The sequence below is a fragment of the Bombyx mandarina genome, chromosome 07 (genome assembly GCF_030267445.1).
Source record: "Bombyx mandarina strain Sakado chromosome 07, ASM3026744v2".
NCBI classification, from domain to species: domain Eukaryota; kingdom Metazoa; phylum Arthropoda; class Insecta; order Lepidoptera; family Bombycidae; genus Bombyx; species Bombyx mandarina.
In genome coordinates, this window is record NC_143214.1 from 8,995,469 (window position 1) to 9,018,392 (window position 22,924).

General features: G+C 36.0%; 1 protein-coding gene across 10 annotated transcripts in view; it reads left to right on the forward strand.

Moving 5' to 3' along the window:
• Window positions 1–22,924, forward strand: part of osa (trithorax group protein osa) — a 113,987-nt gene that overhangs the window by 28,073 nt on the left and 62,990 nt on the right. For all 10 annotated transcript variants that reach the window (XM_089728703.1, XM_089728711.1, XM_089728710.1 and 7 more), the window contains exons 3-4: window positions 12,794–12,949; window positions 20,928–20,990. In XM_089728703.1, the coding sequence (XP_089584829.1) occupies window positions 12,794–12,949; window positions 20,928–20,990 (219 nt within the window). The remainder of the gene's footprint in view (window positions 1–12,793; window positions 12,950–20,927; window positions 20,991–22,924) is intronic.

A 22,924-nucleotide genomic window follows, 5' to 3' on the forward strand; every position in this document is an offset into this window, starting at 1 on the left:
AGAGACCTACTAAATGTATTGTTGTTAGGTATTATGTAATTATGGGTATCATTACGTGCTTTTACTTACTAATCCATATCAAATTTAACTTAAAAGCATTTACGAAAAAAAATATAAAGGTTTTTATTCTATGTATTTATTAATTTTTTTCGATCCATTTATTTGGCAGAGTTGCAACTTTATGCACATGTTCATAGCATCAAATGATAGTAGACTAGACAAGGTATAAGGAAAATATAGTTTCAAAGCGGGACCTCTCGGTACTTAGCAGGAATTTAATTTAATGTGACCCGCTCCATACAAAAAAATCACAAAACACATTTTTCTGACCAAACTATAAAGTTTTTGTAATTTTTGCCCAAAACAATTATTATTGAGATTAACGAGCTCTATCTATCTACATAAAAAAAATTATAAAAAAATAAAGTTGGTCCCTAAGTCACTAAAATCACAGTATCGACCCACTGTGCGACTGCTCCACCCTTCAAACCCAAACGCGTTACTGTTTCACGGCAGAAATGAGCGACTTGGTGGTTGCTACCCGTGCGGGCTCACAAGACGCCGTTTCTTCAGTAATTTATTCATTTATTTATTTATAACTTTATATACTAGACAGTATAAAAGCGGACTTAATGCCATAGGCATTCTCTGACAGTCTACCTTAGTAATCACGCAAATTAATATTTTAGAGCGTTTGATTTTTATTACACGACGTTATCCCTTCATCGTGGAAGTCATTTGTGAATTTGATTTGTTTAGAAGTAATTTATTACGATAATTGGTACACGCGACTGCTGGATTTCAATACACACCGGCATAGTAGCATCTCTCGATACGAATGCATCAGACATTTTATCCTTTTAAACCGCGACTACTTGAATATTATACAGAAATATTAAGTTTTTTGTCCTTATGGCTATAATAGATAATACATAGCTACTCTATGCGAAGAAATAAATCCAAAATACACAAAATGTTAGGTATTGGTCCCAATGTATTTTTATCACAAAACATTTTAATTGTTTTTTCCGGAATTGAGTTCAGTTCTTACCGTGAATTTTCCTTTATGTCTTCTAATGGATCCCACGAAGCGGTAATTTGAGTTTCGGAAAAAGAAAAAAGTCGGCTGGAGTTGTCATATCTGGTGAATAAGGTAGATGCTCGATGGTACTTGAGATTTTGATAAAAAATTCGTTCACTAATTGAGGCCGTCAGTGCAAAAGTGGCCTAAGCTTATCATAATTAGTATGGAGATATTGAGGTTTGAATTTACTTTAACACTGCTTTGTAAGCAAAAAAAATACTCGCTAAAATAATGTTTACAAAACCATCTGTTACCTATGCGTGAAACTAGGGATAGGCCGGTTTTCCATTAAAATTTATCTTTTATCTATCTTCTATCTTCTTCTTCTATATATTATATAAAAATGAATTGCTGTTCGTTAGTCTCGCTATAACTCGAGAACGGCTGGACCGATTTGGCTAATTTTAGTCTTGAATTATTTGTGGAAGTCCAGAGAAGGTTTAAAACGTAGATAAACATGAAAATGCTCGGAATTAAATGAAAATAACAAATTTGTTTTTCCTTTGATGTGTCCCCCGTTGGACGGATTACTTTTGTTTGTTTTAAGTTTATTTTAAATACTTTCGGTTGGTCTTTTATTTATCGATTGAGGCACTACGAAGTCTGCCGGGTCATCTAGTTATGTTATCAATAAATTGCAATTTATAAGCCCAAGTATGAAAAATTGTGTGCTAGGGCAGTTTTGTGCTGACGGCTTCAATTATGGCCTTGCGTTAAGGCGTATTAATTATCGTGGTGCAAAATCGATGGGTTTTTTTTCAACTCAAATCTGGAATATTACGTCGAATTTGCACTTTTAAATGCCGTAAAACACTCTAGTAATGTTATTTAGTTCCCGTTTGACCTTCCAGCAAGAATTCCAAGTGCACAACACCGCGATATTCATAGAAAACAGTCAACATGACTTTGACTTTTGACCGACTTTGTTTTTTCGGTTCCATTTCAATTGGAAAGCGCCACTCCAAAGCTTGTTGACTAGTTTGCATGTCAAACTCGTAAACCCACGTCTCGCTACCAGTAACAATGCATTTCATGAATGTTGGGTCAGAATTGACTCGTTTAGTATATTTTCGATTAAGTTTTAAAATTCAGGTCCTTGGGACTAACCGAACGGCAACTTTTTTTTCCTACCTAAGCTGGTAGCCTTGAGAGGCTATTCCAGCATAACCTTAACTAGTAGGTGAGCTCACGGGGCTCAAACCTGACGAAGTTGCTAACACGAACCCTAGCAAGAGCCGTGCTTCGCAGAATCTACCACCGGATCGGAAACGCGACCCACTGGGAAGATCCGGCGAGAAACTCAGTGGGCTGTGTCTGAGGGTTAATTTACTCGTCGAGCCCTTCGTCGCAAGCGACAGGTTCGACGAGAACGGTGACCGGTGCTTGAGGTACCTAAAAGCACCGTTAGTGGATCGGGAGGATCCGAGATGACGTGTTTTGGGCGACGTCGACTGTTTACCATTCGGTTCGCAGGATCGGGAATGTAGTTACCGGCGGCAATGATGAAAGGGTTCTCGTGTCGTGCCGTGAGTTCCGATAACCACTCAGCACCAGGTGGGATATGAGTTCGTTAACCCGTCGAAGCAATAAAAAAAAGGAAAAGTATTTAGGACAATAATTTATTACCTATTCTGTGAAAAAACCGTACCATGCGTGCTTGTAATGTATTATTAACAATGTCGCTTGTTCAACACTGGACTGTGGTTAGATTTTAAAAAAAACGCGCCTACTTTTTTATTTAATTTTCGTATAGCCTACAAGTTCATTATAAAGTTAATTGCATAAAAGATTTAGTTTAAAAGTTTGAATCATTATCAATACGGTCTTCTTACTTTTTATAAAACTATGTAGGTAATATGTAAACGTTTGAATGATGACAAAGAAAATGTTACATGATACGATTTAAATTTTAAGTCCGAAACTAGAACTTCTCGCCTAGAATGTTTCTTAGAATCGTTGAGCCGGCGGCGTCGCGCTGGAGCCTCGTCTACTCACGTGAACATAAACGTTCTGTCATACTTAAGCCCTCCTCAAGGGAACACCGCTCTAAAAGCAATAGACGCACGTTCTAACTTAGCTTAGAAGGTTCGAGATACGCTCGAATGACGTAAGCCGCTGTGCGCGCCCGCTGACGTAAGCCAGTCGTTGTGCAACGAAGACCGAGGTACGCTTTAAGCAGGCAGGCAGGGCTCTTGGTGTGAGCTCGTGTAGAAATCGTTATTAAGAAACGATTCGTAGAAGAACAAGGTCATTGTGAAACAAACCACGGCCAGTTTGTCCATGCCGTGGCCGCGATATAATTGCGTTGATTTAATGCATTAGAAAATGAAAATAATTTTGCTGCCTTTTTATAAATTAGCAATATACTAAATAAGTATTCACAGATTTTTTTTTGTTCGTGTGAAGCTTTACTTTTCACATATAATTTAATATAACCTTTTCTCCCGCCATAGTGAGTTTTCTCTCTTATAATACGGTACATTCAATTTTGGAAGTCACATTCAACAATATCCCAGCCACATAGTATTCCTATCTGTGGTAATTATTCATCAAAATTCATCATCACCGTTCATTAAATATATTCAACACTAGCGACCCGCCCTCGCTTCGCTTCGGAAACAGTAAAACAAAAAAAAAAAAAAAAAGTAGCCTATGTTCATCAGGGACAATGTCGGCTTCTAATGGAAAAAGAATTTTTCAAATCGGTCCAGTAGTTTCGGAGCCTATTCGAAACAAACAAACAAACAAATCTTTCCTCTTTATAATATTTATTATTCAATTATTCAACAAGATAATAAAAAACTTTTTTGAAAAATAACGTTTAAAAAAAAACCTGTGATGAATTTTGCTTGTTGCAATGTTCACAAAAAATGTAACAACCATGGCACTTTTTTCTCGTAATGAAGTAACTGGTGTATGTGCTCTGGATATTTCTATAGCAAGTATTATTCTAGATTTGTTTGTACCAGCATAGTGTACAATTATATTACGAAATTGTACATTTTTTCTTTATTTTAAGCGCACAAACAACTAATTAACTTGAAATCATTTACTCTCGACGGAAGATGATAATATATAGCAGATAAGTAATAAAATAATTTGTTTTGAACAGATAATGCGTAACGCACAAAAACCATGTTGTACCGTAATGCGCTAAATCGTGATTTTTTTATCTCTTCGTCAGCTATAATAATGTATATCTTATAAATAAATTAAAATGACACAAAAAACAATAACCCAACGATATTTAATTTTAATAATAATAATGAAAAAATTGACATATCGCCTTCAACTCATTGCTCTTTGATTGGTATCGATGATATACACAAAGCATCGATTCACGTTTATCTTGTCAAAGTTAAAAATGACCGAGATTTTAATAATAAATATTATACATAACAATATTAGGATGCTTTTCGTTCGTCAATGTTTGAAAGATAATCCTGTGTGCTGCGTAGTCATTCGGTAACATGTGTTTAAGCAATAACTTAGATGTTGTTGAAGATGTAAACGAGTAAACTGTCTCACGGCCCACCGGATGTTAAGCTATCACCGGTGGACATAAATCGATATTTGACCCCTGAGTAAAAATATGTATGTGATAATTATTCTGAAAGGATTCAACAGTACGCATCAACGTTTGAAGAATTTCTAATGTTTTGGATGTAAAACGTCGTGAGCCGTTAAAGATACGTGCAGTGTTGCTCTGAGATACGACGCGGGTGCAATGAATGCTACTACGATTTCAAGGGCGCACCTCAGGTGATGACGTACTCGCACCCCACCACCCCACAGGGCTCCCGCGGGTGTTCCGACACCCACCTAATAATGCACGTCTACACCCTGTCTGCCGCACTCGTTGCAACCTTGTGTTCTTTCAAAGCTCTTTCGCACACTGTTAACGATGTAAACTTTCTTCATCACAATAATATCCTTCAACGCAATGAATGACTTGTAAATTAACTTCGTTAAACATTAATCAAACACAATAGCAATTATTTCCAACTTGACTACGATGTTGTATCAGGCCGGGAAACGTCTCTAATTATCATAATAATAGTGGAGGGGTTGGAGGGAGGTTGAGTAGTGCGGCGGCCCCGTCAGCTGAGCGAAAACGAAAGTAAACAGAACTCGGTCAAAGGGTTTGTACTCACCTACCCGCAATATTTATGTGGGCACGAGGGTGTCATACCCCCACACCCGATTCGGTCTCCTTCCTTTGATGGATTGGTTGTCGGTCGGTGTGAATGTTCGACTAAAACTCAACTAAACTGAGCTGCGAGGCATTCGTCTCGATTTCATGGCAATCCTGTTCCACAAACTTTGAACGTATAATTGCTATTCAGAGAAAGTCGTTTGAATATAATTCTTTATGTTGCTCTCTTGACTTCGTTGTGTTATTGTGTTTAATTCGTGTAAAATCTGTTTTAAATACGAACTTAATAAAATCTATTATTATTTATTTATTTTATTTATGTACACACAAAAAAGAAGACATAGTACAGAGTAATAGGAAAATTATGTACAAAAGCACTGCTTATTTCTTTAAGTAATCTCTTCCAGCAGACCTGCGAGAGGATTATGATAATAATAATTAAAAGTGATGAGTATCTGTAGAACAGTTAAAATAACAAATGCAACATGAGAATTATATAGTAATGCACATACACAAATCTTATCGCTTTGAAAAAAGTTGTATCGCTTTTGATGTTAAATACCGTTTGGCGTTAACGCTAACGATAAACGATATCCCATCGCGTATCGCCAGGTATTGAATAGGTTTCGGCTTCGGCAAATGAGGCGCAACATATCCAATTACGACAGCCAGGCTCTAAAGTCGACCCTTTAGTCGGAGCCCATTAAGCCGTCATCACTCTTAAGCTGATTAGAATAGCTAGTTCCCTTTTTAATATTATTACTTACTGCTATAACCAGATTTTTGTTATGTGATTAATAAACTTTTGAATCAATTACGTATCACTACATATAGTATAAAACAAAGTCGCTTTCTCTGTCCCTATATCCCTATGTATGCTTAAATCTTTAAAACTACGCAACGGATTTTGATGCGGTTTTTTATAATAGATAAAGTGATTGAAAAGGAAGGTTTACATGTATAATAACATGCATTAAATAGTGGAGAAATCAATAATAAATTACAGTTTCCGAAGCGAAGCGAGTGCGGGTCGCTAGTTGAAAATAAGAAAACAAGATCGAAAATAGAATACTTTGAAGTTTTACCGCCATTTCTATTGTTATTGTTTCCTTATCAATAAAAAACTTAGCGAGCAGGCCTTGAACCGATAAACTAATGATATAATTCAATCATCATTAGCCTACAGTGGTTTAATATTATGTAAATTGTCTTGAGTGAATATAATGAGTTCTTAAATTTCAATGAATGCGTTCAAATTTGAATGGCGGGGCAGCCGTTTCAATGCTATCGAGACGTGAATGCTATGTCTTGAGATGCCCCATCTACATGCATCAGTAGTGCTCACGTATTGGTCTAAGGTCCCGGGTAACCGCATTACATTGAGCGTGGACTGGTCTGCCTAAATTAGTCAAAGAAATTAACAATCTTAACATGTTTTTTTTAAAGTTATAACTATGATGATGAAGAGCTTCCACCGAGTGAGTATGTTTGGTAAGTCGACGGTCAGAAACTCATTCTTCGCAATTTTTATATGTTGGTTATATTATATTTATATTTTATATATTGAAAGACAGGTTTTTGCCGAATTTCTGTAATGTTGTGATAGCAAAAGCTACGCACTAATCGAATTAGCGATCAGAAAATATATTTACTTGGTTTATTACTGCAAAATCGGTGACGCTGGCCTGTGCCGAGGACGGCATCAATTTGATGTGAACAGCCAAGCTATAAGCAAATATTTAATCACTCTCGAATAGATTGACCGGGCTTCTCGTTAAAATCTGCTGCTAGGCAAAGTTTGTTTGCAATGCCGCTTAAGGCTCAAAAGGGCAAGATTACTTCGGTGAGACAACTTTAAAGGAAACTACAGTTGCATCTATTTATATATCAGAGGAAGTGTGGAAATAGCCCCGGTAATCAACAAATTAAAGAGCGGACGGTTAGCGTGGTGTGGACATGTGATGCGAAGAGAGAAGATGCATGTGACTAGGAGATGTATGGAAATGGTAGTGCAAGATAGAAGGGGGAAGAGGTCGACCGAAGAAGACATGGATGGAGTGTGTGAATGACGATATGGAGAGAGAGGAGTGAGTGTTGAGATGACGGCTGATAGAAGAGAATGGAAAAGAAAAATTAGCTGTGCCGACATCACCTAGTGGGATAAGATGGAGAAAAAGAAGAGCTATATCTATCTATTCATGTACTGCGTTACGAATCATACGAATTGTGTAACTACTAAATTTTATGAAATACCCTAATTAAGTTTCCCCTGTATTGTACCTTAGTTATTTAATTGATGCTTAAATAGTTCGTTCATAGTCAAACCAGAATATGCCACTTTAAAAGTTAACTGACAGAATAATCACTAACGGCGCAGCTCGTAGTCATTCCGTTTGTTTCATTAAAGTAAAAACTTTCATTTAGTTGGCAATAGACATCTTGTGCATGTGTGTTGCAGTGCACTCGATTGCAAGTAAACGGGTGTGCATAATGGATGCACGGTCAAGGCCGGGTTTGGCCGCCGACCTGCTTCTGCACGTGCTCGATTGTTTAATGTGCTATCTATCTATGTATAACGGTACCGTTAACTTCACGATCAATTCTCGCTTGTCTAGTTCTCGAATCCTTTGGTTTATATATCGTCTTTTCGCATTAAAAGTGCACAATTTCCAAAAATATTCGAAATTGAGTTAATATGCGGAATCATTTTGTATCACCAGTATTTTTGAGAAAAATACTGGTCAAAAAAGAGCGTAGTTTAGTTTTAGTTTTTTTTAGTTTACCTATGTTTTGATTACTATTAACAAAATTAATACATAATTTTATTTTACTTTAAAAGATACAGATACAGATAATGTAATTGGTAAAAAATAAAAAAAATAATGTTGCAAAGACGATTAATATTAAAAATATCACATGTTAAACCTTAAAAACATTCTCCTGTAAAATTACTAAGTTTTGAGATTATACAGTTTTAATGCGAGAAGACGAATATGTGTTTAAAGCTTGTTTCGTTCTCGTAATATCATCGATTTCTATTTTTAGGAGATCACGCGATGATGAATGGTTATTAAAATTTTCATAGGACCCTTCTAGCAGGCTAAGGGCAAATCAGACATTATTGATACACGAAGTTTTACACGCAGGAATTGCCTGAAATTTCCATCGAAAATCTTTTGCACATGTAGCTATAGTTATTTTTCTTCTTTTAAAATCATAGCTTAATTGTGCTCAACGTCACTGTTACCTAATCATTCGTCCAGTTAAACAACATTAATTTTTGGGCAATCAAACAAGCGAAGGAACACTTGTACTGGAAACGCGTTTTCCAAACGAATCTAATTTCTTTGTGGGTCTTGCATAGTCCATCGTTTGATTAATTCGTAATGTTGTTGGTCATCTCTGAAACAGCAATTGTTAAATGAAATATTGAGCCTAGAAGTTTGTTTAATAATAAAAAACGACGTTAAACCCTCAAGTGTAATCAATAATATTAATGTTTAATTTTTATGTGTAACATGCGAATCATCTTTCGATTTAATTATAGTTGCAAAGTATAAAATTTTATTCTGAACTTGTTTTATAGGCACAATAAAATAAATACGGAATTTTTGTAACATGTTAATATTCAAAGACTACATCCAAAAATACCCTTTGAAATCTAGGCATCTACCCAACTACTTATAGTTTAAGAAGGTCTGAATTGTCCACAGCTTACCATCCTACAAAATGGGTCAAATAAATCTAAACGGTATTATGCAAAGGGCTTTCAGTAGGGATCTGTCGTTTGAATTTGTCTCGGTTCGGCTGAAAATCATCGTTCAAACCATTTTTGTCTGGTCAGCACTGTGGCTCTTAGCTACACAGGAGCTACAGATGTGGAGTGAGTGGCTAACAAATACCGGAAAGTTAGCCCACTGAGTTTCTCGCCGGATCTTCTCAGTGGGTCGCGTTTCCGATCCGGTGGTAGATAGAACTCTAGTAGCTCTTGCTAACTCTAGCAAGAGCTAGAGTTAGCATCGTCGTCAGGTTTGAGCCCCGTGAGCTCACCTACTCATTAAGGTTACGCTGAAATAGCCTCTCAAAGCTCTCAGCTTAGGTAGGAACAAAAAAAAAGGAAAAAAAGTATTTATTATCAACTTAAATGTTTGGCCCGACGCGACGGTATCAAGATTAGCACTCTTGTTAATATCGTAAATAGTTTAAAATGAAATACATTATAATTCATGAAAATTGTATACACCAAAAACAATTTACCGCGGCATCTAACTAAAATAACCATGAATACTTATATGAATTAGAATATACTGTTAAAAGTTGAAACCTTTAGGACTCATATCTCAAGGTGAGTGGCGCATTTTCGTTCTAGATGTCTATGGGCTCCGGTAACCAGTTAACATCAGGTAGGCCATGAGCTCGTCCACCCATCTAAGTAACAAAAAAAAAGTTGATTAAGAACGAGTAAACGACCGTCACTTTTTAGTTCTGAAGAAGTGAGAAAAGGTTATTTCCAGCGAAACTTGTGTGGATTGAGCTTTATGAACTTGTACTCAGCTACGTTGGTCGCTCTTCAGTATTAGTATACGGTGTTGTTAAGAGATATGACCACCTTAAAAAAAAAACGTATCTTTGTCACCACGACCGATGGTTTGATAAGTTTTTCACAAAATGTGACTTTGTGGTTCTTCATAACTAACATGTCCAGGTTGTACGCTACCGATTGAGAAGCTTCCTTTGAAAAAACTAAGCATAAACTGTGTCAATGCTTTAAATGATGTTCAATAAAATAAAATCTCTTCAATAATTTGTACTACTTAAATAGTTTTTTTGATTTTACCATTACATTCATGTTTAAGTTATCGATTAAGTAATTAAATCAATACGTACCTGATAAGCTGCATATACTAAATCACGTTTAAAATACAGGATATGGTAATTTTTATTCGAAAATGATTTCTTCGATTTAATTCCTTCACTGCTTTCGCCTTATAGATATTACCCGTGCAATGCCAGATATGTTTCTGTTGCAAATAGAGGAATTTTAATTGTACCTGTCAATAGCTTACATTATTATATATTCATACAACAGTATTTGTGGCATCTTCAGTTTGTTGTTGAACAATCACACGAATATCCCGTATATGATTTTTTTATAATTTATGAAGTTCTTTAAGAGTGTTTTATGAACGTTACCTACTTCGTTTAGATTAAATAGAATGTTCTAAGAATTTAAGCATTATTCAGCATTTCTGAAGATGTTTGAGTACGAACTTATTGCTCACTTGAGAACTAAGATTAATAGAAAGGTTTAGGTGAATTTTGTTTCGATTCTTGTCATAGATATGATGATATATGCAGATCCATACATTAAATACGTTTACGATGAAATGTATTTATGTAAAGGTTATATATTAGTGAATGCTTTTTTGGTATTGCTACGGCAAAGGGAAATTTTTCCACCGACCTGATAAAATTGTTTGGTAGATTGACGTTCCCAATGTTGTTGGGCGGAAATTGTCTTTTATCTTGAAAATGCCGTAAGCTGTCGTTGTTAATTTTCCCTCCCGATTCCTTGGTAAGGAGGCTATACCAAGTACGCCCGGACCGCTAGGTAAGCTCACGGGCTCAACTTCAGAGAATTTGCTAAAATTAGCCCTGACAAGAGCAATGCTTCGCAGAATCTACCCCCGGATCGGAATCGCGACCCACTGAGAAGATCCGACGAGAAACTCAGTGGATTGTGTCTATAGGTTAGCTCACTCGTCAATTACGACGAAAAGTTCGACGAGGACGTTGATCGGTGTTTGAAGGGCCTAAAAGCACCGAAAGTGGATGGTACCTTGTGTTCTATGATGACCGCCATAATTTCAATGTTGTCGCACAATACTTGGTCTAAACAATATCTATTGCTACAAAAATCAGCTTCAGGACACAAAGAAAGTACCGACTTGCCTGACCTGACTTACCTGACTGCCTCAAATTCAAAATAGCTTAGTGCCACGGGCTTATGTTGATCCTAATTATAAAGTAATTTTACTTTATGCAAATAAATATTAAATGTATTTGACATATTCAAAAGTGATATTTGATGCAATCATCATAATAGTTTGGTTTAATGTCAGTTGTGATGCTTAGGGCGATTAAAAATAGTAGTGTTTCTTAAAAATAGATAATTTTATCAGTGCTGAGAAGAAGCAATCATGTCAATCATGGCAATCAGCATCTATTTCATAAAATATATGTTTATTTATTTATTTATTTAGACACACCAACAGCAATACACACAAAACATTCAAGCTTAAAATTAACATGTATATAATTAAGTACTGGTATGTAAGCCAGTTACAGGCATGTACAGCAATCTCTTATAACAAACTATGACATGTTACAGCAATTTTACAAACAGCGGAAAAATACGCTAAATTTAAATGTTAAAAAAGTACGACAAAAAAAGTATATTTGAAAATAACATGAAAACAAGAGTTAACTACTTAACATTCTCTCATCAATTATAAACAAAGGAACTTGGATACTAGTTTGTTTTTTTGTTGATCGAATTGAATTAATTAAGTGAAAACAATGTCGTAAAATAGGATTGTCGCACGTTCTATCTGAATTATGATGATGATTTCGTGATCAATCTAAACTTTACGATGTATTTATAAATATGCATTGCCAAAAAATAATAAAATCTTTATTCATATAGGGATAGGCAAACAAAACAGTCGAATACTATTTTCTTTTCTTAACTGTCACTTGTATTATCAAGTTCTTTTTCCTAAAATGTAGGTCTTTTCTTTAAACATCAACAAGATAAGTGTATTAAAAGTAATAAATCAGTTTAAATTAGAAGTAGTCTCTGATTATTGTCGAATATCGGTGTTTGGGCAAAAACTATTATAGTGTTTTATAAATACCCAGAAATAAAATCTTTAATATAATTTTCATATGAAGCTTCATATAAATTGAAAAGATATCCACTAAAAATGTATAGTTGACAAGTAACAAGCTAAGAAATTATAATATATTGTAGAGTTAACTTTGTGGCAAACAATTAATTTGAAATGATTGTTTGCTTATTCCTCTGACTTCAGTCCCTCTATATCAGGGGTGGCCAACCGGTAGATCGCGATCGACCTGTCGATCGTGGCTATTAGTTCAGTCGATCGTGGCAAGACAAAAAAATATAAATACATAGAACAGAATGTGCAACGTAATCACCATTTGCTGCACGCATCATTTTCATCTTGTTTATTTGTTAATGAACATTAAGTCCTATTATTTATACTCTCTTCCACACAATAGTTCTCTTTTATTATATAATTTCAGTTTTATGTAATATTTTTAATAAAAGAAAATATACTACTTATTTGTATACTGAGCTGCATTGTTTCATTAAATTTCAAGAAATTACATTGATAGATCGTATACAGTTTCGTCAGTAAGCCGTTGATCTTGGTCAATCAATTTGGCTACCCCTGCTCTATATAATAACATAGATATTTGTACTTTGTTAAAATTATATGTATATAAATGAGATTGCCGTTTACCAGGGATATGAACGGGGCGGCTCCCCGCAACCTCAATCCCAGCCACCGGGCGCGCCCAGTCCTGGGGCCTCGAGTGCACCAGGTGCGATGTCCCCAACCCAAGACTCGCAACATCCACCGCATATGCCACCTCATGGATCACAGCCACCGCAGCATCAAGTACGTATCTTTTTATACACGTAGTACTTACGTTCGATGAAGGCAGCAGCGTTGGAGGCTGGTCGGAAACCTATCTCAGAAATACCAAGACATGCTTATGTTTGGCACTACAAATCCAGTGTGATTTGACCAGGTAAATTTATTTAATTAAAAAGCGACGGTTTCAAATGTAGATTTTATTTTCCTACTGTAAAGCACTAAATGCATTGCAGTTTTAATATTACACTTGCTTTCAGAAAAAATGTCTTAATAAATTTTGAAATTTACGACATTTCGCCAAGGTTTGAGTGTTTCTCATTCAATTGGGGCATAAGCTCAATCTTCTTGCAGCCTGCTCAGTTTATTGGCACAAAGTAGACGCGAATTTTTGGAATTAGTACAATTTTGATGAGACTTCAGATTTAATGATATCATTTTTAACGGCTCTACATCAGTTTATTGCTTGTGATATTTAGATCATATTATTATGCCATAATCTCAAGAGCATGTAGCAACTTTCCTAATGAAACTTCCACCATGAAATAATAACTTAATGTAAAAATCTAACCAGCATAATATAGAAACCCTCTAGATTACGGGTGGTACACGTAATGTGAGCCCGAACGGGCTTGTTAAATACCAGCATACTTTTTTATTGCTTAGATGAACTCATGGCCCACCTATTGTTAAGTGGTAACTGGAGCCCATCAACATCAACAATGTCGACATGATCCCTAACCTTGAGACATGAGTTCCAAGTCTCGGTTCCACAGTACAACGGCTGCCCCACCCTTCAAACCGAAACGCACTACTGCTTCACCGCAGAAATAGACAAAGCGATGGTACCTACCCGTGCGGACTCCAAAAGTAGCACCATCACCAGGAAAAATCTTGATCATTTTTGTTTTGGGTGATCCAATATAAAATTGAGGCCTCAACCATTTTTCCAGTTACCTTTAAAGTTTTATATTAGCGGTTACTCGTCATGTTGTGACGTTTAAGGTCTATGGCGACTGCTTATCATCAGGTGGAACGTAAACTCGTCTATCCAAAGAGTGCAGTAATACGGTCTCGTAATCTTATACCTTTAAACGAGCAATTCTTGTATATTAATATATAAATTATGTATGTAATCTGAATCTCGGAAACGGCTCCAACAATTTTCATAAAATTTAGTATACGGGATAGGGGATTTCGGGGGCGATAAATCGATCTAGCTACGATATATTTTCAGAAAATGTTGTTTTATTCGTGTTTTCAATAATCAACTCTTCCCGACATCTATTGGCGAATAATAATACTATTTTTCTTAATTGAGGGCAACTAACCGCTTTAAAGACACAACAAGATGGCGTTATCAAAAAATATCATCGTCATCGTCTAGTTAATATTTACGTAATCAAAATGCGTCCATTTAGCTCTATGTTTCAGTCGAAAATTTGTGAACTACATAAAACCATACACGCAAGAAAGTTGTATTTTATCTTACAATAATTACGCTAACACTTTTTGTCCTATTTATTATTCCGCAAATTGTCTATTAAATTTCCAGTCGACATTCAATATGATTTAGGGAATGCTTTATTTTTAATATACGACAATATATCTGTGCATCGGCAAGTATCGGGAGCGGCGTTGTCATGTTTACATTTCGTGTATCGGCGTCGTCATCTCGATTAAGACCGCAGCGCATACGAAAATGTTGAAGAAACTCGATCCGAACTTTGCTTAAAGATTCTGCACGGTTAATGTGTTACGTAATAATAAAATTTCATAATATTATAAGAACTTTATACCTTATAACTGAGACCTTAGAACTCATGTCTCGAGGTGGGGGTGGCATTTAAGTTATAGTTGTCTATGGGCTCCGGTAACCACTTAGCGTCAGGTTGTGTCTGTGAGCTTTCCCACCCATTTAAGCAATAAAAAAAGTCCTTATAACTACCGTTATTCATAATGTAATTTTCATGGTGTTTCTATGTACATATATATTTGTCTCGTAACTAGGAATCTATATATTAATACGGGAAACTAAAACTTTGTACCCCTTTTTATGAAAATTGCGCGGAGGAGCATGAAATTTCCCACATTTGTAGAGAATATAGAGAAGCGAGTGCAGTATGTTAATTTTTTTTTTTTAATTATGCATAAAAAATACATTAAATCAATTTAAAAAAAACATTACGCACACTACTATTATGTATTTGACACACGCACGCATATACTCTTTGTATATTGTCAAACTTTTCTTATTGTTTATAGTCTGTGGTCACATTAAGAACTGATTAATATTATTTGTCTAAAGTGTATTCTTGGCGAAATCTATGATAGAAGTATAATAAATAGAATTTGAAGTCGTCGTGGCCTAAAGGATAAGACGTCCGGTGCATTCGTATGAAGCGATGCACCGGTGTTCGAATCCCGCAGGCGGGTACCAATTTTTCTAATGAAATACGTACTCAACAAATGTTCACGATTGACTTCCACGGTGAAGGAGTAACATCGTGTAATAAAAAATCAAAAACCCGTAAAATTATAATTTGCGTAATCACTGGTGGTAGAACCTCTTGTGAGTCCGCACGGGTAGGTACCACCACCCCGCCTATTTTCGCCGTGAAGCAGTAATGCGTTTCGGTTCGAAGGGTGGGGTAGCCGTTGTAACTACACTGAGACCTTAGAACTTATATCTCGAGGTGGGGGCGCATTTACGTTGTAGATGTCTATGGGCTCCAGTAACCACTTAACATCAGGTGGGCTGTGAGCTCGTCCATCCATCTAAGCAATAAATAAAAAAAATAGTCTTTGACAATAGAACCATAATAATGTACAAGCTTATAATTTCAATTAATTATAGTCGAATTTCGACTTCTGGGTCCACCAGTAGGATAAATAAAAACGACTGAGTAACCAAAACAAAATATGTTTCAGTAAGTTTGTTTTGTGAACAATATCAGATGAGCTTAAAACGTTTCCCGGTTTTCACGCGCTTGGAACAATACAACCGTCGACACCGTAACAGATAAGAATCTGTACGTACAGCTTAACGAAATTGAAGACACTGTATGGAAAGTGTTGTTAATCCAGGGCGCGAGCGGATATAACTTTGGCTATGAACTTTAGTGTTATAGCAATACATTAAACTTGCTACGATTGTACATAACGCGGATTAGTTGTTTTTTTTTATTTTTTAAATCAGCTTCCTTGGCTGCTAACTATTTCAATAAACGTTCTATGGTCATGTTCGCTTTAATGGGCAACTTTCGCTTTCCTTACCGTTTCTTATTATGTTTTTTTGCTCGAACCCAAAGCGATTACCATAAAGGTTACGCGAAATCGGCTCGGTTTATTATTGGTGACTTATTATAATCGCTTTTCTGTTTGTAAATTGTTATATTCGTTCGATGGTGTGACAATGTCCAGAATATATACTTCTATACTATAATAATAATAATATTATAAAGAGGAAAGATTTGTTTGTTTGTTTGTATTGAATAGGCTCTGAAACTACTGAACCGATTTGAAAAATTCTTTTACTATTCCCGAGTGATATGGGCTATAATCTTTTTTGAAAAAATTAGGGATCCTTACTAAAACTCCAATAATGTAACCCAAGGTATAAAAAAATTAACTAAAATATTATTTACATCGCGTGCCCTGCGAAAACTATTGATGATAGAATAAAATAATGCACTAACTTTGTAGAACACATTATAGTTTACAAAAAGTGTCGCGACAGCATAATAATATGTCTAACTATTATAGTTATACCGCAATAAGTGTTCTTTTATTTAAAAAAATAAAACAACGTCAAATATCGTTGAAAGTTTTGTTAAAGACCCGAGCGGAGCCGGAGCGGGCCGCTAGTTGTTATATAATATCGCACGTGGTTGATGTCAGTTCATACAATAACTAGAGCACGAAAACCTAATTGAACAAAAACCTAAACAAGAAACTTGAACCAACTCTTAAGTTCAAAAACGTAAATGATCAGTTCTTCATACATCAACAACCCATTATTTATCGGTAAATGTAATGTGTAAGTTTCTTAGATACGGTATTGCTAGATTTGCATCTTTCCGACACATCCCTAGTAGAAGATATACAGCCCGCATGTGGCCAGTCTAGCCATTTTCTGCTTATAATGAAGATGCGGCACGTGTTTGCATATTTGCTCGCCAACGTCGTTTGTATAGTGTGTACACTGTTTGAATACTGAACAGAAATTTTGTTTTCGTAATTCCTGTCGGTTAGATGGTAATTTATGTTTACTTTTTTATATATTGTCCTTGTAGACCGATTAGCATGCGGTCCATCTGATGCTGAATGGTTACTGTCGCTCATAGATGTCGCAATGCCAGCGCCAGGACCAAGCCGGTTGGTGCCTACCGCTGAAAAATCACTTCATAAACTTTAAACAACCATAATCTAATTCAATCTGTAACAATTGTTTTTACTGTATGGTACAAGAAACCAACGGAATGAAACACTATTTTAATCCAAAAGTTCGGCGCTAAGCCTCTTAACTTAGATGAAAAGCTTTATGTGGGTAAACCGTTCTACTTTGGAACATTCAGGCTTTACCTGAAATAATGGAATTCCGGTTTCCGATCAAAGTTACGTAATTAAAAATCAAACACCCCACCCCTTTCTAATAAATTAAATTTTACGTACTAGCTTGCAAAACACTAGCTTACTGTGTAAAACAAAAACAAAAGTTAAAGGAAGCTTCCCACTGTGGCAATTTGAGAGAGAAACGGAAAAGCCGGTACTTTAAACACTAGTCAGGGCTCAATGAATTCCGAACAAGTCTCTCTCGAAATGTCAGTCGAGAATTTTGAGTCGAGGACCATTCCAGCGTCGTGATCGCTCGTGAGTTGTACGCTCGAAATGAAACGTCGTATCTTATTTTATGATTAGCGGCTCGAAAGCGCTTTGTAATTTTGTTAGTTCCGCCTTTCTGGTGCCGGGGCGAGCACACAGAGTCGAGATCGATGCGAGCATTGCGTGCGAGTGCGAGTAGGAGAGAAGCTGTCGATGCTCGCTGCGTCTCCCTCACTCGAACCGCCTACCAGGCAGCCATGTTGCGCTCGACCCGCGCTCGCCCGACCGCCATTGTAGCGTTCATACTTGTATCTAGTGATGTACTCAATTAACTCGATAGTAATACATATTGAATCAACTTTTAATATAATATTACTTTTGCAGTAATTTAGTGTTTCATTACATTCGAGAAGCAATAAGATAGATCATATTATCGGTAAAGGATTGAAAATTGTGTAAAAAAAAATTTAAACACCAAGGAAACATTGACACAAAACAAACTTTTTTTTTTTAAATATAATAAGAAAATAAAATACAGTAATAAAAATCTAAAACTGACTAACAAAATTGATTAAAATCGTGTTATTTAAAATATAAAATAAATCTAATGCGTACACAAGGTATGTAAAGTTGTTTAATGCTTGGGTAAAAGTATTTACAACATTTGACAACAGTTATGAATAATGCCTCTGGATGATTAAAGATGTGTAAAAAAACATCGATAAAATACTCGATGGAACATGGCATAACAGTGAGCGAACGGAGTTATAGCGCAGCTCCGGAATTAAAATGTCAGACGTGCGGCGCTGGCGAGCGTGGGGGGGGGGTCGGGGGCGCAGGCGGCTCGCGTTATTAATAACCATAAGCCGGCGGACGCACCGACGTCCAGAGGGGCCACGCCGCCCGCGCCCTAATGAGGAATCACTAATTATATTTTACTGGACTTCACTATTAAACCGACGCGGACGCGACGTAAATACCCTGAAATACGATTTTATTAGGGCTTCAGGCGCGTTAATCAATGTTCTTCACTCATTTGTTTATTTCACTGGAAAAATGATGTATAATTACAAATTATAAAGTAGAAACAAGGATGCGACTTAACTTTGTCCGACTTTTTACACTTTACACAAAAAAATTATAATGAAATTTAGTAAAAGAAACGTTACAATTGGCCAACAAATAGACAAAATTTAAGAGCACTCCCGAAACTCAAAAACACCACTTTAACTATCAAAAAAGGAAAACGTCGTAGTCGTATTCTTTGTAAGTAAGTATAAAGAGAGCAAGTTATCGCCTCCTCGACTCATAATAAACAAAGTGCAAAATGCTTTAGATTCTCGGAACTTTAGTGTGGCAACCTCGCTCCCGGTTGGAAACCTCTAAAGCGCTGACTGTGAGGCGAACATTCTCCTGCGGCGGACTCGTACCGGCATGGCAGGGCTGTCGGGAATTGCCGACTTGGATAAATTATGCCCCTCAGTTCCCTTTTTGCAGTCTCTGCAAAATAATGCAATTCAATTGTTAAAGAGAAAAATATCTGACGTTTTTCTTGTCTATTGTGTGTCTAAAATGTTATTAACATTTTGATTAAAAGCTATTTCTGTCTTTTATACTTTTCAGACTGAACTAAGTACGTGCTTATGTTTTGTCAAGCGTAGTTTTCTTATAGACAACCCTATGGCAAATTTACTTATTTTAATTTGAATAAGTTTTACGGTTTCCTTTTCTTACGTGATCTTTTTGGTGGGAGTTTGGTATTACATGTAATATCGTAACAAACAATAACTGATACACAAGATAGTCAAGCGATTTTTTTTAATACATACAAATTTGTGGATTCCTTTTTGTTATTCACATTCATAAGTAGTGATGCGTTTATAAAGGGTCTGACAGATGTTATCATACACAATTGAGGCTTAGATGTCATGTCTCAAGGTGAATGGTGGCATTGCGGCGACGTTATGTTGCCTATGGGCCGCGGTAACCACTGTAAACCCGGTGGGTCATAAGCTTGTTAATACACCTATGCAATAAAAAAGGATCACCAAGTAACAAACATAATGCGGTAATGAATAAAAACTGCGGAAATTTATAAAGAAAAAAATTTAGTTTACAATGTTAGTTCTGTGTGGCACTAAAACAGATTGTAGCGTCGATGGTAAACTTTTAGTTTCAGTTTTTGTCATTGTTACTCGTTCGAATGGCAAATTAGTTTGACTACATCCTGAACTTTGAGTTTGGAACTTTGTTAGCATCTCGTTTGCTTATGTACGCCAAAAGAAAAAGGATGCTAAACATTTTAAATTCAATTCGTTTCTTACTCGATTGCCAAGCCAAGTGATTGTACGCACTGAATTCGAAGCAATTAGTCGATGTTGCAGGGAAAAGGTTAAGTAGATCGTCAACAGAACGTTTTAGTTAGTACCCACAAAGCGGACACTCCTCCGCGTATTCGGTCTCTCGTAAAAGCATTGCACAAGGTCCCAAGCAATGTATATTAATGTTGAAATTGAAATCGTCAATTTAACAGTTGCATTAACTCAACAGCCCTACATACAAGATACAATGTACGTAAATAAATGATGAGGAAAACACGAGTTTACTTTTACATGGAATTGAATATATTTTTTTTAGGGTTTATGACCTGGTATCTATGACCTTTAGGTCATGTCTTATTTTAATATATATTCTTATTTTTATGATAAATCATAATATGGAGTGAAATGAAATGAAGATGATATGGAATGAAATGTAATCTCAGTAAAATGGTGGTCATTTACTGAGATTTTTTCAGTGGACTTTTTGGAGGATCCCGAGAAGTTACGTCCAGCGCTTTGTTTCATTTTTCCATATTTGTGCACTTTCACAGATTTTAAACAGTTAATAAACCACAGTTATTATACATTTAAACCTGAAGAAACACTAATATACAAAATAAACAAATCACACAACTTCACTCCACACGTTCCCGCCAAAAAGTCCTGAAATTGAAAAGAATGTGGTCTCATTGATGTTGATTGCTTTTCATTGCTTCCATGAAACAATATTGTATTTTATGTACATTGAACGGTGTTGTTTTTGTTAAATAACTTGTTTTAATTACGATTAAATACTTAATAATTTTGAAAAATATTTTATTTATTGAATATTTAAATAATTGAACATTTGTCAACAGGGTTACCCTCCTCCGTCAAGGCCACCGCAGACGTCCACTCCAAACACCCAAGACCCAGAATCTGTAAGTTATTTATTCTATACAACTTGTATGTATATGTACGTAATGATGCGATTGCATGACGTTTACGCACACACAAGTTTGAAAAGCAGCAACCATGTGCTTGACGTTTCATCGGAACCTTGAATTAAAAAGCTATCAACTTGAAACACACACACACAACCTAAATGATTCAAGAAAAACCTTATAATATTAACTACATATTTGTATAAAATTGTTCCCGAAAAAGATTATCATCGCGATGCATTTTGTAACTGCAGCTATACGTTTTTATGTGTACTTAAAAAGGTATTATGCAACAATGTTAAATGCAATTCGGTGCGTACACGTAATTTAAGCTTACAACGGACGGTTTTATGCATTCAATACTCAAAATAAATTGATAAATAAATACATGTTTATGAGTAACGATGTAATAGTAAAAATCTATATCTATAAATAGATTGCGTACGTCAATGTTAAGTAAAATTGTATATACGTTAGCGCTCAAGGCAAATGACGAAGCAATGTTCGGTATTGTCGACTCTAGTAGTACACTAATGACTGAATAATATAGACAAGAAGTCACGTAACGAACAAAGTACAATGTTTCTGTACTTAACGAAGTTGCTTTCCCTCTGTTTATGTTTTTCAAGGATTATTTGACATTTAAAATATGGTATTTAGTATACAAAAAGGATTTTTGTAAGGTGCGGTGTTTATTGGTATGGTGAATCCTATGTGTACACATATCTTGTTTGAAACAACCATGCGCTTAGGTTTTTTTCCCTACTTATTCGCTGGTAGCCTAAGAGGCTATTCCAGATTCCCGCGAACAGGTAGGTGTGCTCACGGGCTCAACTTGAAAGAATTTTCTAGCACTAGCCCTAGCAAGAGCTGTGCTTCGTAGAATCTACCATCGGATCGGAATTGAAACCCATTGAGAAGATTCGGCGAGAAACTCAGTGGAAACTCCCTCGTAATATCCCTGTAATTGACGAGTTGTTCTGTTTCAAATAGTAGAGCTGCCTTTATTCGAATGTAATTAGAGAACGACTCATGAGGTGGGCGGCATTCAAATGAATAAACGATAAATACCCGGTCAGTCGTGAGCTCACAGTGTACGAAATGCGTTACAAAAAAATATGCGCTATTTAAAAAAAATCTCATAACAATAACTTTGTGTTTCTTGGGTACGCCGTCAGCTTGGTTACATTTTGCAGCATGATTTTTGAACAAATTGTTCTTTTAAATCTTGGATTATTAAAGAAATTTTGTAGAAAGATCAATATAGAGAAAAAAAATGATACTAAATCTAAAAAATATTGCGCTTACCATTAGCATCTCGTTTGATCATTAGGATCAATTGAATCAGGTTGGTTGTCAATAAATGTTTTGCAAACTTTATTGTTTCCAATTGAAAAATGTGAGGCAATTTCCTCGCGAGATAGCACTGGGAGGAAATTGAAGAGACGCGCCGCTTTAACTTTGTTTTAAAAATAAAGATTCTTATTGACTACGCTTTTGCTAAGCCGTGCCTGATGAAGTTTTATTAGATAGAAGAAAAAAAAACGTATTTATCGTCTACGTGTGTTTCATGGAATATAAATTGAAGCCAAAAGTATTATCAGGTGATATTTCATCACACCTAAACCTGAACCGTTAGAACAGAAGGGTGAGTAGATTAGACTACTATTTTCCGGTTTTGGTTCTTTGTATAAATAGTACACAATAACGTAAAAAATTTGAGTCCACTGAGTTTCTCGCTGGATCTTCTCAGAGGATCGCGTTTCCGATCCGGTGGTAGATTCTGCGAAGCACTGCTCTTGCTAGGGCCGGTGCTAGTAACGCCTCCTGGTTTGAGCCCCGAGAGCTCACCTACACGTTAGGGTTACGCTGACATAGTCTTTCAAGGCTGTTAGCTTAGGTAAGAAAAATAAAAAAGTGTTTTTTTTTAG